Source organism: Aotus nancymaae, unplaced genomic scaffold (genome assembly GCF_030222135.1).
Source record: "Aotus nancymaae isolate 86718 unplaced genomic scaffold, 86718_ANA_hifiasm-v0.15.2.pri h1tg000076l, whole genome shotgun sequence".
Lineage (NCBI taxonomy): Eukaryota > Metazoa > Chordata > Mammalia > Primates > Aotidae > Aotus > Aotus nancymaae.
The window spans coordinates 5814606-5836422 of record NW_026988491.1 but is presented as its reverse complement, the minus strand read 5'-3'; the positions used below and the strand labels follow the sequence as shown (position 1 = coordinate 5836422).

Below are 21817 nucleotides of genomic sequence, written 5' to 3'. Positions count from 1 at the left end.
TGCTCCAAAATGCCAGAAACAAATTTACCCCTCCGATGCTTCAAATTCTTCAGAAAATGTGAGCTGACACTGTGGAAAGAGCAAGTTACAAAACAATCTATACAGAACAGTATCTGTAACTTTATCCAGCCTCTCTGTATGGAACCAAGGTGGTGAAGGCTGCTTGCCAATGTGTTATCTGTGGTTATCTAAGTTGGCAAGAGAAAATTATTCTGGGTAATTTTTATTTTCTTTTTGGTGTGTTTCCAGATTTTCTGCAATGAACATCTATTATTTTTGATAATCAAGAAATTAAAAAATTTAAAAGCAGGCCTTTTGGCACATGCCGTTTGTCATGCTCAGTATGTACACAAGTTGCTTCTGGGTAGAAGTGAAAAAGAGAGGAATCATCCATGCAGCCTTGTGGGTGAAGACTATGAGGTTTTCTTTTCTTTCTTTCTTTTTTTTTTTGAGATAGAGTCTTGCTCTGTTGCCCAAGCTGGGGTGCAGTGGCACGATCTCTACTCACTGCAACCTCTGCCTCCCAGGTTCAAGTGATTCTCCTGCCTCAACTTTCTGAGAAGCTGGGATTACAGATGTGTACCACCACACCCGGCTAATTTTTGTATTTTTAGTAGAGATGGGGTTTCACCATGTTAGCCAGGTGGGTCTCGAATGCCTGACCTTGTGATCTGTTGGCCTCAGCCTCCCAAGGTGCTGGGATTACATGTGTGAGCCACCGCACCTGGTCCCAACTGTGGGGTTTTCTAATTTATTGGTTTTCCCTTGCTATACAACAAATTACCACATACTTAGTGGCTTAAAACAGCACACATTATCTTACAGTTTCTGTAGGAATCCAGGCATGGCTTAGCTGAGTCCTCTGCTCAGGGACCCATGAGGCTACAGTCAAGATGTTGGGTGAGCTGTGTTCTCATCCGGATGTATGAATGGGGAAGAATCCACTTCCAAGCACACTCAAGTTGTTGGCAGAATTCAGTTCCTTGGAGTTGTGGGACTGAGGGCTCCAGCTTCTCGCTGTCCTTTGCTTGGAAGCCACCCTCAGCTCCTAGAGGCTACCCACAGTTTCTTGCCGTGTGGGATTTCCCAACATGTCCACTTTCTTTAACAAACCAGCAAGAAGAGCTTCTAGTGCAAGACACTATTTTCTTTTTCTTTCTTTTTTTTTTTTTTTGAGGCAGGGTCTTGTTTTGTCACCCAGCCCAGGCAGGAGCACAGTGGCACGATCTTGGATCACTGCAACCTCCACCTTCCAGGTTCAAATAATTCTTCTGGCTCAGCCTCCTGAGTAACTAGGACTACAGGCACATGCCACCAAGGCTGGCTTTTTTTTTTTTTTTTTTTTTTTTTTTTTTTTTAGTAGAGACGGGGTTTCACCATGTGGGCCAGACTAGTCTTGAAAAAAAATTAGCTGGGCATGGTGGTGCGTGTCTGTAATCCCAGCTACTCGGGAGGCTGAGGCAGGAGAATCGCTTGAAACTGGGAGGTACAGGTTGCAGAGAGCAAAGATCGTGCTACTGCACTCCAGCCTGGGTAACAGAGCAGTCTCAAAAAATAAACAAACAAGCAAATAAAGTGACTTCATGCTACCTTATCTCAGTAGCTCCAGTATTTAGCACAGGGCCTGGTCCTCAAGTGATCCTCCTGCCTTGGCCTCCCAAAGTGCTGGGATTACAGGGGTGACTCACCATGCCCAGCCAAGACACTATTTTCTAAAAGGAAATCATAAATCCCACCTCAAGGGGAAGTCAACTGAAAGGGAAGGGATGACACAAAGCTGTTGTTATGGACTGAATATTTCAGTAAAATTCACATTGAAGCCCTAACCCTCACCCCCGCAGTGTGACTATATTTGAAGATGAGCCTCTGAGGTGTAATATTAAATGAGGTCACAGGATGGGGCCTTGATCTGATAGGATTAGTAACCATGTAAGAAGAGCTCCTTCTCTATGTGCATGCATCAAGTAAAAGCCATGAGACGATATATTGAGAAGGCAACAATATATAAGCTAGAAAGAGCCGTCATCAGAAACCAAGGCAGCTAATCACCCTAATCTCAGATTTCCAGCCTCCAGAAGTGTGAGAAATTAATTTCTGTTGTTTAAACCAGTCAGTCTGTGGTATCTTGTGATGGCAGCCTGAGATGACTAAGATATATGTGAATACCAGGAGGCATGGATCATTGGAGTGGGGTAGGGGTAAGAACACCTTAGAGCCTGTCTGCCACTTAATATTGTGAGGTTGCCTGGAATTCCAGATAGAAATTCCAGAAGTTTCTAGATGACATGTAGAATATTTTTAAAATGCAGATTCTCCTTAGAGGTTTTCATTCTGTAGGCCAGTGTGAGGCTTGGGAAGTTTTGAATGAACTCTCTGAAGGTGATCTCAATGATGGTGGCAGGTGGCTCACATCTGGGGAACAGATCAGGCAGCTTCAAGTCCTGGCCCTGCCACTTCCTACCTATAGAACCTTAGATTAATGACTTTCAGCCAAAGCTTCTTCATCTGATGTTACTTGGCAAGTTACTAGAGGAAAATATAAAACACTCTCTGGTGTAAGCAGCTCTTATCTCCAGACCAGCCCCAGCAAAAGGAGGCTGATGATATTGTCTCATACCCTATCCAGAGATGTCCTTAGTATTTGGTGTTTCAAAGCCATGCAAAGGTTTGAAATAAGAAGCAGAGAGAATTTGAAGATGTTCAAAACATGGAGGAGACCTGGTTCTTGCTTGTCCTTACAGCTGGAGAAGGTGAACGTCCAGGTGTATATCTGAAGTCAGTTGGGGGACTGAAGGAAGAGCCAGCGTCCCTGGGCACCAGAAGAAAGCGTCCTGGGCATGGTGTCTTAATAGCAGGTGGAGGAGGTACTTTTTTTCCATGTGGTGACCACTATGGAATGTGCCTTCGTTTTCTGTCATCACAAAGAGTCATGGCCAGGGGTAGGGCTGTGTGAATAAGTAGACTCAGGGTGCATGAAATAACCTATAAAAGGTATGGGAAACTTATTGTGCTAGGGCTATGGAATAAAATTCATACCTGAAACATATAAGGCTGGGCGTGGTGGCTCACGCCTTAATCCGAGCACTTTGGAGGTCAAGGTGGGTGGATCACCTGAGGTCGGGAGTTTAAGACCAGCCTGACCAACATGGTGAAACCCCGTCTTTAAAAAAAAAAAAAAAAGAAACATAGCAAATGAGATGATGTGTGTAAATTGCAGAGCAGTGTCTGGCACATACTAAGGATTTGATAAAAGAAAGCTATTATTCTGTTATCAACATCTCCTAACTTGAGTGGCTAAAAAGTCCTTTTCTTATTCATCTGCCATCATGGGTCCACTGTTTCCCAGACTGAAAAAGATATATGGCTCGGAAGATGAGGTTTTGGTTAGAAGCCTGCATAGATCATTTACATCCTAGGAGACTAGTTTTCCTCCTCGGCAGTGTTCTGAGTATTAACTGACTACATATCTGTGGGTCCTCTACATGGAGGGGATCCTCAGACAGTGGATAAAAGCAGAGATCTTAGTTCCATTCCCAGCCCTAATCGGTTATTATCATGTCTTGCAATAATGTTAATGAATGCTGTCCAGAACTGGGATACTGGGTGGTATAGGTATGTTTTAGATGGTTAACCAAAGGATATTTGAGCAAAATATACCATCAGGGGCAGATTCCTGAGCATGCAACCTGTGGAGTCACACAAGCCTCAATACTTAGAAGGGCCTTGCTCCCAGAAGGGCCTCACATTTGTTTTATGCTGTGTTGTCGCCATCTTGAAATTCTTAATAATTTTTGAACAAGGGGCCCTGCATTTTCATTTTGCACTGGACCCAACAACTTACATGTCCTGTATACCACATCTTGACACCAGTTTTTAGGAGCAATCTGCATGTGAAGTTTCCAAATTTCTTATAGCCCTTTATCTTGTATGAGTCTTGACAGATGCTGAGTGACCTTCCTCCTTATGAAATTTCACAAGGCAGGGGTAGAAGACGGACACTATAGGACTGGGGGAAAGGGGAAGGAGCCAGAGCCAGGGAGAGTGTGTGAGGATCCCCTCCATCTAGGGTACCCACAGATGTGTAAAAGGAAGTGGTTTCCTGTAAGGCCTATGTGGGAGACACATGGAAGTTTGACTCAAATTTTCCAAGTGGAAGAAAGACCAGGAAATGAGAGAGGGAAGGAAAGAAGGGAACAAGCAGGTTCTGCCTCTCTTTCTTAGGCTGTTAGGTCCTAAGGACAAGAACAGAGGTGAAGCAAGAGTATGTGGTTATCATGAAGGGTCCAAAGGGCTATCGGGACAGAATGCTATTGGAGCAGGATTCTTTGCCTTAAAAGAGGGTACTGGGAGAGGTATCTTGAGAAAGAGCTATAAACACAGCAGCCTTAGCCCTCATTTCCTTTTTGGGTGCTCCAGGCACAAGGAAATAGTAATCCATTTGGCGAAGTGCTAAGAACAACTTGGTATCAATTTGCTTTTTGGCCAAAGCCAAGGATTCTTGCTATTATAGACTTGAGGTTTCCCGAAACTTTTCCACGTTCATTTTTTATCACTGTGCGTTTTCCCATAGTTAAACATAACGTAGCTCTCAAAGCGGTTGGGGGTGGGGCTTGCTTTGGGCCAGAAAGGGATGGGAGAAGCTGCATAACTCAACCCAGTTCTTCTGTAGGATCTGCAACGAAGTCTGTTCTACTACTACAGGCTGCTTTTCATCAAAACCTCTTCCAGGCCCTATCTCTGGGGCTGGTTTCCAGGGCTGTCTCAGATCAGTGGTAGTAGTGGCAGTGTGTGTGCATGCACATGTTTATGTAATTTCATTCTTGATTTGTCATACACTTTCCAAAATTTGTGGTATAACTTACGTGACCACACTGGAAAATGAATATTGTAAAATACACGCAGAATACACTCTAGAATAATTGCGTTGGTCACAAGACAAACAAGATTTAAAATATTAATTCATAGTGCACTCCAGGTGCTTGTTCTTATGATGGGACACAAGTTGAATGTCATTTTGAGGACTGTCATTGTTGTGAGCATGTCAGCAAACATTTATGACTGGAGCCTGAGCTTGATGGTTCTCCTGTCTCCCCACATCCATGGAAGCCATGCTCCATATATATCTTCTGAGTCCTCGAAGACCTGAAACAGACTCTGGATTTATCTTCTCTCCAATTGCAAACAGTCCCAGGAATCATCTGAACCTGAAAAATCAGTCTCTTGTCCAAAGAGGCCAAGTGTTGAATCAGGCAAAAGAGATTCTGCTGTTTTTTTTTTGTTTTTTTCTGAGATGGAGTCTTGCTCTTTTGCCTAGGCTGGAGTGCAATGGCACAATCTTGGCTGACTGCAACCTCCACCTCCCGGGTTCAAGTGATTCTCCTGCCTCAGCCTCCTGAGTAGCTGGGTTACGGGCACCCGCCATCATGTCCAGCTAATTTTTGTATTTTTGTAGAGATGGGGTTTCGCCATATTGGCCACGCTGGTCTTGAACTCCTGACCTCAGGTGATCTGCCTGCCTCGGTTTCCCAAAGTGCTGGGATTACAGGTGTGAGCCACCATGCCTGGCCTGATTCTGCTGTTTCTGTTCCACTTCTGGAGGATGGCAAAGATGAGCCCAGGGATCCTTAAGGCACTCAGTGTTTTGCTCTTGATAAAATTATTGATCTAGTTTCAGCCCATTTCCCTGACTTAACCACTAGGTCTTATTTCAGCTACTTTAAGACGTGGCGACCTGCTGGTTTGGGATGGCAATCTGGGATAAAACTGTGAGGACTTCTGGGATATTCTAATCGTCTGGAATTACACATAAGCAGAAAAATACCTTTTATTCTTTTTGGTGTAAAGGATCAGGACTCTGACTTAAATAAACCTGTGGTTTGTTTGTTTTGAGATGGAGTCTCACTCTGTTTCCTGGGCTAGAGTGCAGTGGTAATCTTGCCTCACTGCAAACTCCACCTCCCAGGTTCAAGAAATTCTCCTGCCTCAGCCTCCCAAGTAGCTGGGATTATAAGCGCCTGCCACTACGCCCAGCTAATGTTTTTATTTTTAGTGGAGACCGGGTTTCACCATGTTGGCCAGGCTGGGCTCGAACTCCTGACCTCGTAATTCACCCACCTCAGCCTCGCAAAGTGCTGGGATTACAGGTGTGAGCCACTGCACCTGGCTTTTTTTTTTTTTTTTAATAACAAGTAGCGATTGAGGGTGTGGGACCTTTATCTGATGCAGTCAGTGCAGTGGTAAGCCATTTATCCATCTGGAGTGTGCCCAGACTGCCAGGACTGTCCACTTGCTCTGACAGAGATGAGAAAGGCCATATTTCTTTTTTTGAGATGGAGTCTCACTCTGTCATCCAGGCTGAAGTGTAGTGGTGGAATCTTGGCTCACTGCAACCTCCGCCTCCGGGTTTCAAGCGATTCTCCTACTTCAGCCTCCAGAGTAGTGAGGATTACAAGTGTGCACCACCACGCCTGGCTAATTTTTGTATTTTTAGTAGAGACAGGGTTTCACCATATTGGTCAGGATTCAAACTCCTGGCCTCAAGTGATCCGCCCAAGAAAGGCCATATTTCTAAGAATGAGAATTGGACCTTCTTAATCCAGGCCTCCTACCACATTTGCTAACTGGCCATCTGGCATGAGTGGCATCCAAGGATCTCAGGCCATGAGAGAAATGGAATGTGACTTTTTTTTCTGTCAACAGCATTCTTGAGGGTGGTGGGGTTAATAAGAAATTGTTTTTCCTTATAAAACAAATTGAATGTGATAGCACGTGCATGTCATTGACACCAGCAATTGTGCCTGTGTGGTTAAAAAGATGGCAAGGGAATGGGTGGCTGAGCTGAGTCTTCCAGAATATTGCTGCCTTAACAGCATTATTGCTAACAACTGTCATTTGCTGAGGGCTAACTATATGCCAGGCGCTGTGCTCAGCACTGTGTGTTTATCATCTCACTCCCTAATCCTCACAATACTTGAGGTAGAGACTGTTGTTACTCCCCACCTGCCCCCACCTCCTTTTTGAGATGGGGTCTTGCTGTGTGGCCCAGGCTGGAGTGCAGGAGCTATTCATAGCAGCAATAATAGTGCACTACAGCCTTGAACTCCTGGGCTCAAGTAATCCTCCTGCCTCAGTCTCCCAAATAGCTGGGACTACAGGCATGTGCCACCAAGGCCAGCTACCACTCCTTTTCCTATGAATAAAGAAACAGAGTCAGAGAGGTGAAGTAGATTGTCAGTCTCCTTGGCTTTGCTAGTGCAGAAACTTGCTTGGCTCTATCTACTGGAATTAACAGGCTCTAAGTTTCTACCTCTTATAAATTGATCTCATATTACTTCCTCAACACCTTCTATGTGTCAGGTGCTGGTAATAAGTTGAAATGGGGATGGTTTAGTCAGGACTCTGTCCATTTCATAAAAACAGAAGACAACTCAAACCGAATAAGCAAAAAGCAAATCTACTGGCTTGCAAAGAGCCCAGGGGGAGCTTCAGGCATGGCCAGATCCAGAAGATAACAATGTCTTTAGGATTTTTTAGTCCCCTGCATAGATTCCATTCTCAGATGAGCAGTCTCCTTGTGGTAGCAAGAGGCTGCCAATAATGCCAGCCTTGCAACCTTACAGTTCTAAATTCAATGGATTAAAAAGGAAATTCCCCCATCCTCATTAGCTCTATTTGTGTAAAACTGGCTTGGCTTGGATCATATACTCACTCCATATCCAACTACCCTGACCAAAAGGCTGCAGTGCTCTGGTCAGTCTGAGTTACTTGCTCAGTCCTGGAGCCAGGGGTAGTGAACAGACAGTGAAGGAAGGTTGGAAACTCAGAGGGCACTGAATATTCCCTTATCAAAAGAAGTGAAGATGGATGCTGGGCAGACAAAAGCAATGGATGTCCATAACAGTGGGACTCTGAGAGCATAAAGGAGGGCCACTGAACTAATAAAGCAAGGGACCAATTTATTAATTTATGATTTTTTTTCTTGAGATGGATCTCACTCTTGTTCCCCAGGCTAAAGTGCAGTGGCGTGATCTCAGCTCACTGCAACCTCCACCTCCCGGGTTCAAGCAATTCTCCTGCCTCAGCCTCCTGTGTTTACTCTGGGAAGAACAAATACAGGGAGACAACATGTCTTTGTCAGAAGTGGCACCCTAGTGGATAACCCTTTCTCTGTTGTAGGGAGTGGCCTATTCAAAGGCTGAGGATCAGTCACCTGGAACTCAAGCATACTCCTTTCAGAAACTCATATCCCTCTTACACATTATCCTCTGGGCTTACATGGCATGGGAGAGGGGTCTTTTCCCAAAGTAAAAGTGAAGGGCTATTCTCAGAGGGGAAAAAATTAACACTAGGTAGGCAAACGTACACTATGTGGACATGCATTCCTTAACATGAACAATCTTAATACCTTCACTCAACATAATCTCCCCTAAAGGGAGATAACATAAAATAATTTCTAGTTATAAGCCTAAGATTTCTGGGTGATGCTCATTTTTCTCTAGTTCTTAACCCCATCTTGATAATCTGCAATTTATGGATTTCCTGATATATTTAACCATCAACAACACTCTCATACACATCAGTGAGGGGACACTGCCATCAAAATGGCTCAGCTCCAAGGGAGGGGAAATCTGATTGGATTAACTTGGATCATCCTCAAACTTCAGCCAGAATGTGTTAGGGCAGAATATTGTAACGAATAAAGAGAGGGAGAAATAAAATAAGGCAAATGAAGAGATATGGGGGCAGAGGCTACAGATCTTACTTTTCCAACAGGTTATGGGGCTATAGCCACTATTTATCTCTTCCTTTTTGGCTATCCTTTTTTGTCTAATTCAATCAAGGATTTTTGACTAACAGGGTAACTCAAACCTTCATTCCTGAGATATCTGGAGGATTGGGATTCTCTAAATCTTCTGAACGTGATATCAGCACTCTATAGATAAGTCTCTTTTCTGATTAATACCTTAACTCTCACAAAAGACACCTTAGTAATGCTACAAATTCAATCAGCATTGTAATTTCGCAATTTGAAGAATCTCCAAGTACTAGTTTGGATTTAAGCATGGATTCATTCATCCTGGAGAGAAAAAAGCCCTGTATTTTACTCTATGCCCACAGATCAGTTTCTGGGTTTCAGCTGATGCCCTTCACTTTAAAATAGTTAATGGGGTCGGGCTTGGTGGCTTATGCCTGTAACCCAGCACTTTGGGAGTCCAAGGTGGGTGGATCACCCAAGGTCAGGAGTTTTGAGACCAGCCAACATGGTGAAACCCTGTCTCTACTAAAAATACAAAAATTAGCTGGGCATGATGGCACATGCCTGTAATCCCAGCTACTCGGGAGGCTGAGGCAGGAGAATTGCTTGAACCAGGGAGGCGGAGGTTGCAGTGAGCCAAGATCATGCCATTGCACCCTAGCCTGGGTGTCGAAGTGAGACTCTGTCTCCAAAAAAAACAAACAAACAAAAAAAAAACTAATGCAATCAATGTAACCATTCCAACTCAATGGTCTTGGCCTGCTTTATCCACTTTATTATTTTATTATTTTTTTGAGACAGTCTCGTTGTCACCTAGGCTGGAGTGCAGTGGCATAATCTCAGATCACTGCAAACTCCGCATCCCAGGCTCAAGCGTTTCTTCTGCCTCAGCCTGAGTAGCTGGGATTACAAGCATCCACCATCATGCTCGGCTAATTTTTTTTTTTTTTTTTTTTTTTGAGATGGAGTCTTGTGCTGTTGCCCAGGCTGGAGGGCAATGTTGCAATCTCGGCTCACTACAATCTCTACCTGCTGGGTTCAAGCAATTCTCCCTCTTCAGCCTCCCAAGTAGCTTACAGGTGCCCGCCATCATGCCCTGCTAATTTTTGTAGAGACGGGGTTTCACTATGTTGCCCAGGCTGGTCTTGAACTCCTGACCTAAGGTGATCTGCCCACCTTGGCCTCTCAAGGTGCTGGGATTACAGGCGTGAGCCACTGGGCCCGACCTATCCGCTTTAAATTGTCCTATTGTCAACAGTTACCTGGTTCTCCAAATTTTACTCTCAATAGGCACATGATTCCAAATGACAAGAAGGGCTATTACTGTTTTGCTATTTTAACTGGTAGAATTTATCCTTCCAGGAACACATAACAAGAGTTACTGGTGCCATTAACACAGCACAATAGTCAATTCCAGATCCTCTCTATGTTCCTGTGGGTTAGAAGCCTGAAATTTAACTCTCTGGCACCAATTTCTGTAATTAGTCATTTGGTCACAAGCAAGAGAAACCCATTTTGGCTGATAAAAAGGAAACTTCTTATCATAAGGAGGCTATACGGTAGTTTATACAATCAAAGGAAAACCTCGATAACCAGGCATAGAGAATAGGAGCCAGGGTACTATGGACATCTCCTTTCATAAACTTTTACATGTTTTCTTTGGAATACTACCATCAGAATGACTCAACTCTGGTCACTTTGTTTGTGGTCACCTCTTAAGAATCAAAGTCCTGGTGGGAAATTTGGTAGGACGAGCTTGCACTGCTCAAACCTCAGCCAGGGCGCATGAGGCCAGGGTACTATAATCTACATTTCCACTGAATGGGAAGGAGTAGCTTTCTAAAGACTTAAGTGGGGATCTATCATTAAAGGAAAGGGGAAGTAATTTTTGACAAGCCAAACAATGGATGCTCACTATACCAATATTTACACGATAGGGAGAAGGACCTACAATAAAGGAGTAGCCAGCAAGTTGAAAAGAAAATGAAGTATAAACAGTACTTAAGGGAAGAGTATTTCAAGAAGCTGGTGGGAGTTATCTGTGCTGCTGAAAATTCAGATAAGATGCATGTGTAATGGATTTAGCAATTAAAAGGTCACTATTGACCTTAATTGCAGCGACATTGGAATAACTGAAAGATTTTTAAAAAGATGTGACTTTCCTTCTGTTTTCTGCCTAATGTGGATGGTGCAATAGTCTTAGTAATCAACATCAGTCAAGAACTAGAATAATTTTTGATGAACCTTAAAACTGTAAAATTCTGATAATCCAAATAAAATCATTTGGAGACATGCTTAAAAAATCAAGGAACAATTACTGAGTTCTGAGTTTCTCAAACAAGTAAAGGTGTAGCAATCTGTCAACTTGAGTAATGGATGATTAATATATTTTAATATTTACTAACATAAAAGTGGGTTTTTTTTTTTTTTTTTTGAGATGGAGTTTCGCTCTTGTTACCCAGGCTGGAGTGCAATGGCGCAATCTCGGCTCACCGCAACCTCTGCCTCCTGAATTCAGGCAATTCTCCTACCTCAGCCTCCTGAGTAGCTGGGATTACAGGCACGCGCCACCATGCCCAGCTAATTTTTTGTATTTTTAGTAGAGATGGGGTTTCACCATGTTGACCAGGATGGTCTCGATCTCTTGACCTTGTGATCCACCCGCTTCGGCCTCCCAAAGTGCTGGGATTACAGGCGCGAGCCACCGCGCCCGGCCCCAAAAGTGGGTATTTTTAATAATTTAACAGGCTCAGTGTTAAATAACTTGCTAAGGACAAACAGTAAGCACTAAATTTAAAAAATTCTTTATTTAAATAAAGTTTAAAAGTGATGTGGGAAGTGTAAAATACAGAAATGTATAAGGTTGAAAGTCTCATGTAACCTACACTGTTCAAAGAAAGCCATGAATAGACTTTTCTATGGATTTATAAACATAAGCACACACACTTTAAAATGAGTTCATACTATACACTTTTCTATCAATAGGTTGTCTCACCTAATGTATCATGGCCATTTTTCCATACAGAATGAATGTACTTTATTCGTTTTAATAAATGTAAGATTTTCCTACATGGCTGAACCACACCTTAGCCTATCCTTTAATGACATTTAGGTCTTCTATTACTTTCTACCATGTTATTTTTTATGCTTCTGTGGTATCTTAAATATTCTCTCAGTTCCTGTTTCATTTTGTCTTCCACTTTGGAAAATAATTTCAGTGACCATGACCTCTAGCTTAATAAATACTTGGATCTGTCAAGTTTCAATGTTGGTAGATATATTAATCTGGATTCAATTTCAAGTAAGAGAAACCCAACTCAAAGTAACTTAAGCAAAAAAGGGTATTTATTGGTTCACATAACTGAAAAGTCCAGGGGATATACTAGCTTCAGGCACGGTTGGATCCAGGGGCACAAACGTTGTCATCAGGATTCAAGTCTCTCCATTATTTTGGCTCTGCTTTCCCCTGCACTGGCTTCGTTCTCTACATGGTAGGCCCTGTTGGTTTGAGGTTTTCACCCCACAAAGCTAAAGCACCTCAGTAAAGAGAGCTTCTCCTCCACAGTTCAGATGGATTTGCTGATTGATGAGGTCTCAATTACATGTCCACCCACAAAGCTCAAGGTTGGGTCAAACTGTCCAAACCACACAGACTGAAAACAGGAAGAGGTGGTTTTAAGAAACATCATAGAGTTGTTACAATGAGATGGAATGGATGCTGGGCAATTAAAAACTACTGCTGTCCAGGATAAGAACAGTATGAAAAAGCTTAATCTCTGCTTATGAAGCTGAATGCTAACAGCTGGCATGGTTTCCTCCTCGGTTATAAAAGTATTCTAAGTTTGTCCTGTCCTCAAGACGTCTGTAATCCATTTGAATGGATTAATAATCATGTCCAATAGCATACTTTGGATAAAACCACAGAGTTTCAATACAAGCAAACTCAGTGATCATGAGTCTGAGAGCCCAACTGTCCTGCTGATATGAAGTAAGACAACTAGCCTTCTACATCAAATAATATTGTGAGGCAATTTGAGTCAGTGGTAACTTTTAAGTACAGTGGGAACTTTTCCTGTGTTCCTTTTTGCCAGGTTGAACTGGTATAGTTCTGTGCGCACTGGTAAATCAGACTCATTTCTGCACTACTACAGGAGAAATGGACACCGCTTTGAATCTGCTGTATTCCTTCCAGATCTGATAGAAGAGGTTCCAGGTGCTGAAAGTGATCAAATACATACAGGAACAGAGGCTTACTCTGCACTTAAAAATATCTTTAAAAAAGCTGCTGATCAAGGAGTACACAGCATGGTCCTTCCTGTTGTGATTGTTGAGTCCTAGCAGGTGAGGTGGGGGTTGTTTCTATTAAAAATCCTTGTTGTATTGGGCACAAGATAGGCTAAAATTGGCTGTAGTCTTCTCAAGGTCAGTAAGTCTAATTGCAGCAACATGTGAAAAAGGCAGGCAACAGCTGAGTCAGGAAAATAGACAAGCAGGGTAACTTCAGAGGGGCCAGTCATACCAATAGCCAGAATATGATCTGGAAAAAGAGGCAGATTAATAAGGAAATTCTGTAAATTAGTTTTTATGCTGGGTACTCCAGGGTTAATCCATAGGGCTTACTCTGGATACAGTTTTCTGATCTTACAGAGCCAGTCAGGTACATCAGCTTTCAGTTTCCTGCTCATCTGCCAAAGAACTTTCAGCTCAGGAGAAGGCCTTATCCTCAAACAGACTTGAGGTTCTGTTTAAGAGTCTATGCTACATCTGGGAGTGACAGGGTCAGCAGAGCCAGGTTTGTCAAAGTTGGCCCTACTTTCTTTGGTAATCAAGTCGTCATCTTTCGTAACTCTGCCCATCTCTGAGAATCATCTTATAAGTCAAGACCTCAGATTGGTTGAATGGTGTGTTCAAAGATTGAGATGAAATCTGAGGCATAGAGATATGGAGATAGTAGGCAAGCTCCTAGGTTTAAGTTTTAGGTCTTTTGCTTTTCTAATCTCCAATTCTTATATTCTTATACACAATGTATATTTTAGACTCTCGAGCAGATGATCATCTTCATCTTAAGTCATTCATTTTGACCGAGTATGGCAGGATTAGAAGGAACGGCAGTATAGATCAATGTCTTTTTCTGTAAAGTACAGAAAAATTAGAGAAGAAAAAAAGAGCTGATAATTTGAAGGTTGTAGAAAATTGAAGATAACTTCTTTACAAATAACAGTTGTATATACAAGCAGGCTAGTCATCCAGATTTTATTTGTTGAGGGTGAGCAGTCTACAGCAACCAGTCGTAGGCCTTGTTTGATGAGATGTGGAGTCATGTAATCACAACTGGCCTAGAGAGAGACAAGGATATAAAGAAACTATTCCCAAAGTTTAACCAGTGCATTCACTGGAGTAGCTCAGGATAGCTGGCCTTTAAATTGGGGAGTAAAGGAATGAGTTTTCTCATGATACACATCAAAGTCTCCTTGTTCAACATGATCTGGCTTGCAAGTTTATGAATGGAATCCTTCCTGCTGAAACAGATTAAGTTGTCTTAATATCTATTACAATGCCTGCCTTAAGTATATCATGGCAAGAATGAAGTCAGCTTCTCTGAATCAGTGTAAAATGACAGTACTGAGACTGATGTGGTTCCACTAAAATATCCACAAGGACAAAAGCTCTTAAGTCTATCAATAAAATCCTTAGCTGCAGTCTTCATAAATTTTGTTTTTCAAATCAGTCTGTTTCCAGCAAAAAGGCAGGTAATAAGCTATCTGAAATGCCCAGCAAGTAAGCTATCATGGCCTGCTCAAAGGGCCACTACCCTTACCACCTATTGTTGGTGGTATCAGACATCAAAAGATTCATCTAAAAAGAACACCTCTCAGCACAAGACAGAGCGATTAAAAAAAAAAAATTCTTATTGGCTAGAAGAAACTTTTCCAAATTGTTGTATTTTAAATCATATAAGAGGGGTATTCAAAGACTGTCTCTTGAAGATCAGCTGTTAAGGTTAGAGCTGAGTAGTCATAATAATTCTGAATAGGCAGATATGCCAGTGATGAAAATAAAGGAATTGTTTCATCTTTTTTGAAAAAAGGTTGTTAGCTCAGTTATCTTGGAAACAGTAGTTAAACTGAACAAAAACCAAGGGACAGTGTAACTGCTTTGGGTGAGTCATACAATGATGTGTAGTTTAGAAAAGAAGATGAATGATAAACAGATATTGAGTCCCTTTAGGAAATGTTGCTAGTATTTGAATTCCGCTTTCATAGTTTTCTCTTGCACGAAGTAGAGTACCACGGCTGACGACAAGAGGTCAAACGTACAAGTTGCTCTAATATGGCCTCAATGAGGCACCAGCTTCAAAACCCGCTTGCTGGCAGTATCCATGGAGGGTCAAGTCTTCAAAGTCATGTACTTCAAGTACCACTAGAGCATCTGGCGTTTGTGAATAGAAGTTGTTTAAGGGAGTCTGTCAGTGTAGGGTACATAGAATTGTTCTCTGGCTATATCCCATTCTAGGAATCACTGGATATCCATCTGGAGTGGAGGGCTGTTAATCTAGATTCCCTTGACAGCACTTTCCGCCCATGACCATTCCTGGGGTCAAAGACATGCCTGTCTTCTTGCACTTTTCTAAGTTTGCACACAGTATTTCTAAGAATGTTCAGCATCAACTGAACATGAACTATGCTGAGTGGAGTTACAGAAGAGATTGGAATGCCATTCAGGTCAAACATATTGCTGTCTAGAGAAGTGGTTTTCAAACTGTGTTCTGCAGAGTTCAAGGTGTTGTAAGGAAGTCCCCTTAGGTGTCACCACGGTGGTAAAGGAAGATAGTTGTAGCAGGCTTCAGGCCCCTACTCCTGCTTCATTGCTTCATCCAGAGCAGCTTCACTTTTACTCTGGGCTTCTACAACGTTTTCACTCAAAGAGCTTCACGGCCACAATGCCTTTGGCAATGATCTAAGAATAAGTCGTTCACAAAATGCTGAAATACAAAAAAATAGGTCACAGAAAGCAGAAACTGTAAGCAAAGCCTGTGGTAAAACAAGGTGTTATTCTATTCATTTTTTCCCGAATACGGACCACATTACAGGTGAGTTAAAGCTCATCTGCTATAAATTTTGATTGCCTGCAGTTGGGCTTGTAAGTAACTATCAGAGAACAAGGCTAACGATTTTCAGTTGCAATAGCACTGGGGTTTTTGCATGAGATTGCAAAATGCTTCCATTTCTTTGTAAATGTTACTCCAAGAAGTCCATGGCTGGATGACTTCTCAAGCATTGATAAGTCTCAATGGGCCATAACTCAAATTCTGAAATATCTTCTCACTCCTTCTCTCCCCTTCTCAAACTCCTTACCCACCTGAGATGGAAGGCCCTTGAACTAAAGTTACGGTACAGTTCTAGGGACACAGAAGTATACTGCTAAATGTCATGGAATTTATCCAATTTGGGGTGAATTTACTTTCCCCCATTCCTTTCCTATGTCTCCCCACAGATCTTTTAGAGATTACCTTGACAGAAAATAAAGGTAATGGTCAAGATGCAGGACTCTCAAATGACAGAGACACACTAATTCAAGCAGTTAATAACAATATATGAGAAAGGGGGATTTTGAAGATGCTGTTTATTCTGGGGTGTCCGGGGCAATCTGTTGGCAATCAGGAAGCACTGGCTATACTGCTCTAAAACAGTTTCTGCATTCCATTAGATGGAATGATGCAAAAAATACCCTTCTGTGTTTGATTAAACTTAGGACACAATGGGTTAAATAGCAAAATGGAACTCTTTGCTGCAAGTCTTTTTTAAAAAAAAACTAGATTTCTGAATTTAGCATAGAAGCAGTAGTAATTTGCTGCAAGTCTTCTTTAATACACTATATCTCAATGTAAACTGGGGGAAGGGACACGTCTTACATATTTTACTGTCTTACTAGGTAACAGCAGCTTTCTCCATGTCATTCATACACACACACACACACACAGCAGAGTACTGCCTGTTTTGTGTAAATATTAGTTTGCAGAGAGAGGACCACAGATAAGCTTTTAGGGCCCAGGAGTATTAATAAGTCTTTAAAAATCTACAAGTAGCTTTTTGTTTCATGTTGGGTAGCTTTGTTGTTAGAAAATGTCCCTTTTTGATTTGACAATCTTCCACCATGGAGATAGTATACCCCTAAACCTTGGGGATATTGCCATGGGATTTTGGTCCAGATGTAGCTATCACAAGGTCACACTTACGACATCCTGTGTGACTGGGGGCACCAGTGATCAGGAAGCTGGAAAATTTCCTGAGGTTCCCAATACCCAGCCATTTTAACACTGGGTAAAATGGAGGCTAATTCCAAGGAGAGTACTGAACAGGGAGTCAGAAAGCCTGGCCTCTACCACTTTCATAACTGTGTCACTTTGGATAACTGCTTAACTCTTAAAATTTATATTCCTTCATTTGCAAAAAGCAACTATAATTCACTGTTATTTTGATAATTGAGATAAATGTATATACAAGTGCTTTGAAACTGTAAAGTGCTATATAAACAGAGGGGATTTACCATAGAGGTTCTACCTTGATGTATCAAGAGAAGCTTTTTCTGGAATCTGATGCAGCCTTGTGAGATGCTGTTAGGTAAGGGGACTCCTTGGTAGAATTTCTCACATTTGTGTAAAAAGTTCTGGTTCCTGAGTAATTCCAAAGAAGATGCTATGAGGAGTTCTCTGTGCCTTTGATTTGGTCCCAATGGGTCAGAATATGTTTTCTCATTCAGTAGGCTAGTACAGGATTTGAAGTAGAAAAAACAGGGTGTAGTGACCTTCATGGGATCCTAGATGTTCATGAATTTCAATCATTTGAGATTGTGCAGTACGGTCCAATGTTGTTCTCAAAAAGATGCTGCCTTTCTTCAAATAGCATTAATAACTAAAGAATCCCCTGGTCCAAATTTATGTGTGTCTCTGAAGGCTTTAACTGAAGAAATGCATACTCATGGAACAAACTAGGCCTTTGTTGTGATAAAACAGCTTTAGCTATTTGGCTTGAGGACTCTGACTTCACTATAAAGGGCTGTGCTGAATCTGGGTAGAACAGAACAGGAGTGGAGGTAAAGGCCACATCATGATGGCTGAATGCCTCCTGAGTCACAGTGGTCCAATGGAATGGGTGTCTTCTTCAGTAGTAAGGTGGTAGGAATCATCTTCAGCAAAAATCCTGGTACCAGGTCTGTAGGGTCTGTAGGCTGATGGAATAGCACAAGGAAGGTAGTCAGAAGGTCCAGGTGAACACTCAGCAATCAGGAGGCACAAGACTGGAATGGGCAGGGATAAAACAGGTAAGATAACAAATGCATGGAATTACAAACACAGGACTCTAAGTGGGTCTGCTGCCAGCACATCAGCAGCCTGATGGCTATTAATTCTTGATGAGCCTGGCTTAGGCAATGACAAATGATAAATGAAAACAAACAACAACGATCCAAAAAAGAAAACACAAAAGCCTGATTGTTGCAAACTGGCAAACAAAAACTAAACTTCTTACTTCTGAATGAAGTAATTTGATTGGATTTCAGGCTGCTGGGCATTTTTTTATGGGTATGAGGAAGTGGCTCCACAAGTGGCATAAAAAGAACTGAGATTCTAAGTTTATATACCAACAATTAAAAAAAGGAGATACTGCCCTTCCTTCTCTTCCAATGCTTTCCTCAAATTAAAAAGCTCCTTTTTAAAAAGCTGTCTTAGCTTTCATCCAAGGATTCCATCTTAAGTAGGAGAGAATAAGGTCTTGGTCCTTCTGTATATAATACCCCATTCAACATATTGGTTTCTCCTTATGTCTGAGGGATCCCTAGATCTTTCTAAATTTACAATTAAAAAATAATAAAACGTAAAGAAACATGACCCATATCTAGTGACTTTTCTTCTCCTTAAGAGTAATTTTAGTTAACAGACAGCAATTAAGAAAACACTTACTGACTGCTTATTCTGAGAGCCTGCTCTCTAAACTCCTCCTTCCTAATAAATGCTTCATGATATGTTGTGCTGTATGTGGGCAAAGATGCACTAAACAAGGACCCTGGTTTCAAGGAGTCTGCTATCTGCAAAGACAGCAAATGCAGGCAAGTAATTATTTTACAGGATTTTGTATACAAAGAGAGGATACATAACAAAATGTCATAAAACTTAAAAGTTCTATTCTGGCTAGTTAGGAGACTCACGGAAAAGAGAGCATCTGAGTTGGATACCGAGAAAATGGCAGAATTTTGACAGATGAAAAGCCAGAGAGGAGCCATTTCCAAAGTAGAGAGAATGAACAAAAGTGCAGAGATAGTGAAGAATAAGGCATTTTGGAAAATGGCAAGTACCATAATTCACTTTGGATGGAGCATCCTCAGTTTGCACTGAGGGTCTGGACAGAAACTCAGGTCTTCTAATTCCCAGTAACAGTGCTGGTGGTAGTGCTTGCTCAGTCGTTGTCTCTTTTCTCACAGCAAGGTCAACAGTCCCAAAATTCAAAAATAAAAAAAATAATCTACCTCCAGTGTTCCTGCCACATTCTGACAAGCTCTTTCAAGTTCCAGGTCCAGTTCTTGAAAATCTGGAAATCTGGAGTCCATGGCTGTGGCTATACTGAAAGTTATCTGCTCCAACTATTGCAGAACACTGTAGTGAAATCTTCTCAACATCCAATCCTGGACATCTTATGTTTTGCCACAGTATTCAAGCTTTGAGTTCCAGTTGTCTTTTTTCCTCCTTTCTGCTGAGGAAATCATCTTATCACCACAGTCTTGTCTTTTGAGGTACATCCAGATTTAACTACAAAAGAGCTAAAAGACCAACAGGTTTTTTTTTTTCTCCAAAACAGTCATTTCTCTGGAAGTGAGATTGTCTCTGCCCTTTAGGAAAAGGGAAAAGTCAATTGATTTTTTCAGACATTTGAATGAAACCGTAACTGGCTAACATCTAATCAGACAAAATACACTTAAATGTGTTTGTGTTCACTTGCTTAGAGCTGTATCACTTGGTAAGCACCACTCCACAAAACGAAAATGTTTGTAATCCAATTGTTCAAACATTTTTATAGTGTTTGTTGGATAATGGGCTGAAATTTGATAAAAGCAGCTGCAAATTAACAAAGAAGCAAAAACTGGCATCTTGGACATCTTAGTATTATACTTGCAAGCAATTAGAACACATGGAGGGCCAAGGAAAAAGTTAAGCTTTTAATCACTTCCAAATCTACTGATTATGAAGTTCTGCAGTAGTTCTAACAAAACTTTTCAGAGAATGTTAACCTTCAATCAAGAAAGAAAAAAACCCCAAACATCTTCAGGAATTCCGTGCCTGGTTCAGTCTCTTCCAGTGAGCCTGCTCGCCAAAAGTCCACGTGCACCATTAATTAGCTGGGCTTGGCAGCACCACGTACAAAAAAGCCTATTCACCACCAACCACACAGACTAGACAAACGAAGTGGGATCAAGTAATGGATGACAACCATGGTCGTGGAAAATGGTCAATGAAGAGTCAGAAAAGTAGTCAGGCACCGGTACAAGAAGCAGAAAACAGAGTTGCCGGACCAAAGATTAAATAGGCTTATTTAAATAGGATGCTACAGAACACATCCACTCCTAATTGTAGCTGCTTTACATTGGGTGCCATTGTACCATATGCATCAGCCCCCATTCAGGCACCCCATGGTGAAAGAAAAGGATTCAGAATAGAAGCCAAGCAGGGGACTGTTGTTACCCCGAATATCCATTATGCATAGAAACAGCTCACATATCCCAGGGACTCATACAGGGGCTTCAAATTGGTTGTGAAGGGTCCCAAATGACATCTAGGCCTCAGTTTCCTCTCTGTAGCATGAAGAAATTGTGATTCTTAACTTTTCTGAGTCACAGCTCCCTTGGAAAACTCGATAGCGATGGATCATCATTCCCCTAAAACGCACATTCCCACAACTTCAGGGAGTTTGGGGATTCCCAACTCCAATCCAAGATTCCCAGGTTCAAAACCCAAGGATCGGGCGACTGCTAAGTTTTCTTACAACCCCAAAAAAACATTACAAACAATAACCACCGTTTACATACACCCACGCTTTATAGTTTACAAAGCGCTTTCAATCCCACACACATTGTTAGGCAGAGGAGGAAACTGAGGCGCAGACAAATTACAGAGTGACTCGCCTAAGGTCACTCGGCCAGCTGGTGGCTAGGCCCGGAAGCAAACCCAGCTCTTCCGACTCCGGAGCTCGTCTCCCCACTCCGGGGCTGCCGCCAGAGCTCCCGCACCTCACTAAGGCGGCATAAGGAGGAAAAGGCAAAGTAGAAATCCCACAACCAACCATCCTCCAGCCCCCTCCTGCCCCCCCAACTGGGTCCTTGCAGGCCCCGAAGGGTGGCGCCAGGCCTCCAGGCCGGCCCCGGCCACCCCCGCCTCCCCGGCCGCTCCAAATCCCGAGGCCGCTGCCGCCGCCGCCTCCCCCGGAGCGGGGCGGAGCAGCTGCCCGCCGCCGCCGACCACCCGGACGACTCCTCGTCGAATCGCAAACGCATAGGCCGCCGCCCGAGTTCTGCGTACGAGAAGAAAGACGCGGCGCGAGCGCCAACGGCCACCGGGCGCGCGCCGCGGCGGCCGGGCCTGCGCCCCAAGAGCTGGATGCCAGAGCAGGAGAAAGAGCCGCCAACCGATCGCTCGATCGACCGCACGCCCGTTCCTTCGCCCTACCAGACCCGGGAGGGGGGGAGGGCGCGCCAGGGCTTCTTCGAGTTAGGGGCCTGACTCCCCGGCGACGAGACAAGATGGCTCCTCCGGTCCGAACCGCAGCTACCGTCCCGGCTGCGTCGCTCGGCCCGCCCCCGGTACTGTTTCTTTAAATGGCGGAGAGGGTCAGGAAAGCAGGAAGAGAGGCGCACGCTCTCACGTGACAGGGGCGGGACCGGCCAACCAAGATCCGGTCACATGGGGACACGCAGCCCGCCAATCAGGAGGCTGTACATCAGGGCGGGGGCGGGAGGAGCTGCAGCTTTATGATTGGCTGAATGCACCGCGGAGGCCTCGGGGGTTTGGGGCGTCGG

General features: G+C 42.9%; 1 protein-coding gene and 1 long non-coding RNA gene across 3 annotated transcripts; both read right to left on the bottom strand.

The window, feature by feature from the left end:
* Positions 1 to 12082: 12082 nt before the first annotated feature.
* Positions 12083 to 17882, bottom strand: LOC105730273 (uncharacterized). 2 transcript variants are annotated; one of them, XR_001110450.3, is made up of 2 exons: positions 17303 to 17882; positions 12083 to 15737 (listed from the first exon to the last, which is right to left on the bottom strand). It is a non-coding gene; the product is annotated as an uncharacterized LOC105730273 (long non-coding RNA). The 2 variants fall into 2 exon arrangements; XR_001110449.3 differs by having other exon boundaries at positions 17317 to 17882.
* A 79-nt stretch (positions 17883 to 17961) lies between these two features.
* TUG1 (taurine up-regulated 1) lies at positions 17962 to 21739 on the bottom strand. Its single transcript, XM_064367859.1, has 4 exons — positions 21712 to 21739; positions 19106 to 21502; positions 18714 to 18838; positions 17962 to 18052 (listed from the first exon to the last, which is right to left on the bottom strand). Exons 1-2 carry the CDS (start codon positions 21737 to 21739, stop codon positions 21036 to 21038), a joined length of 495 nt encoding a protein of 164 aa, XP_064223929.1. The 3' UTR covers positions 17962 to 18052; positions 18714 to 18838; positions 19106 to 21035.
* Positions 21740 to 21817: the final 78 nt, after the last annotated feature.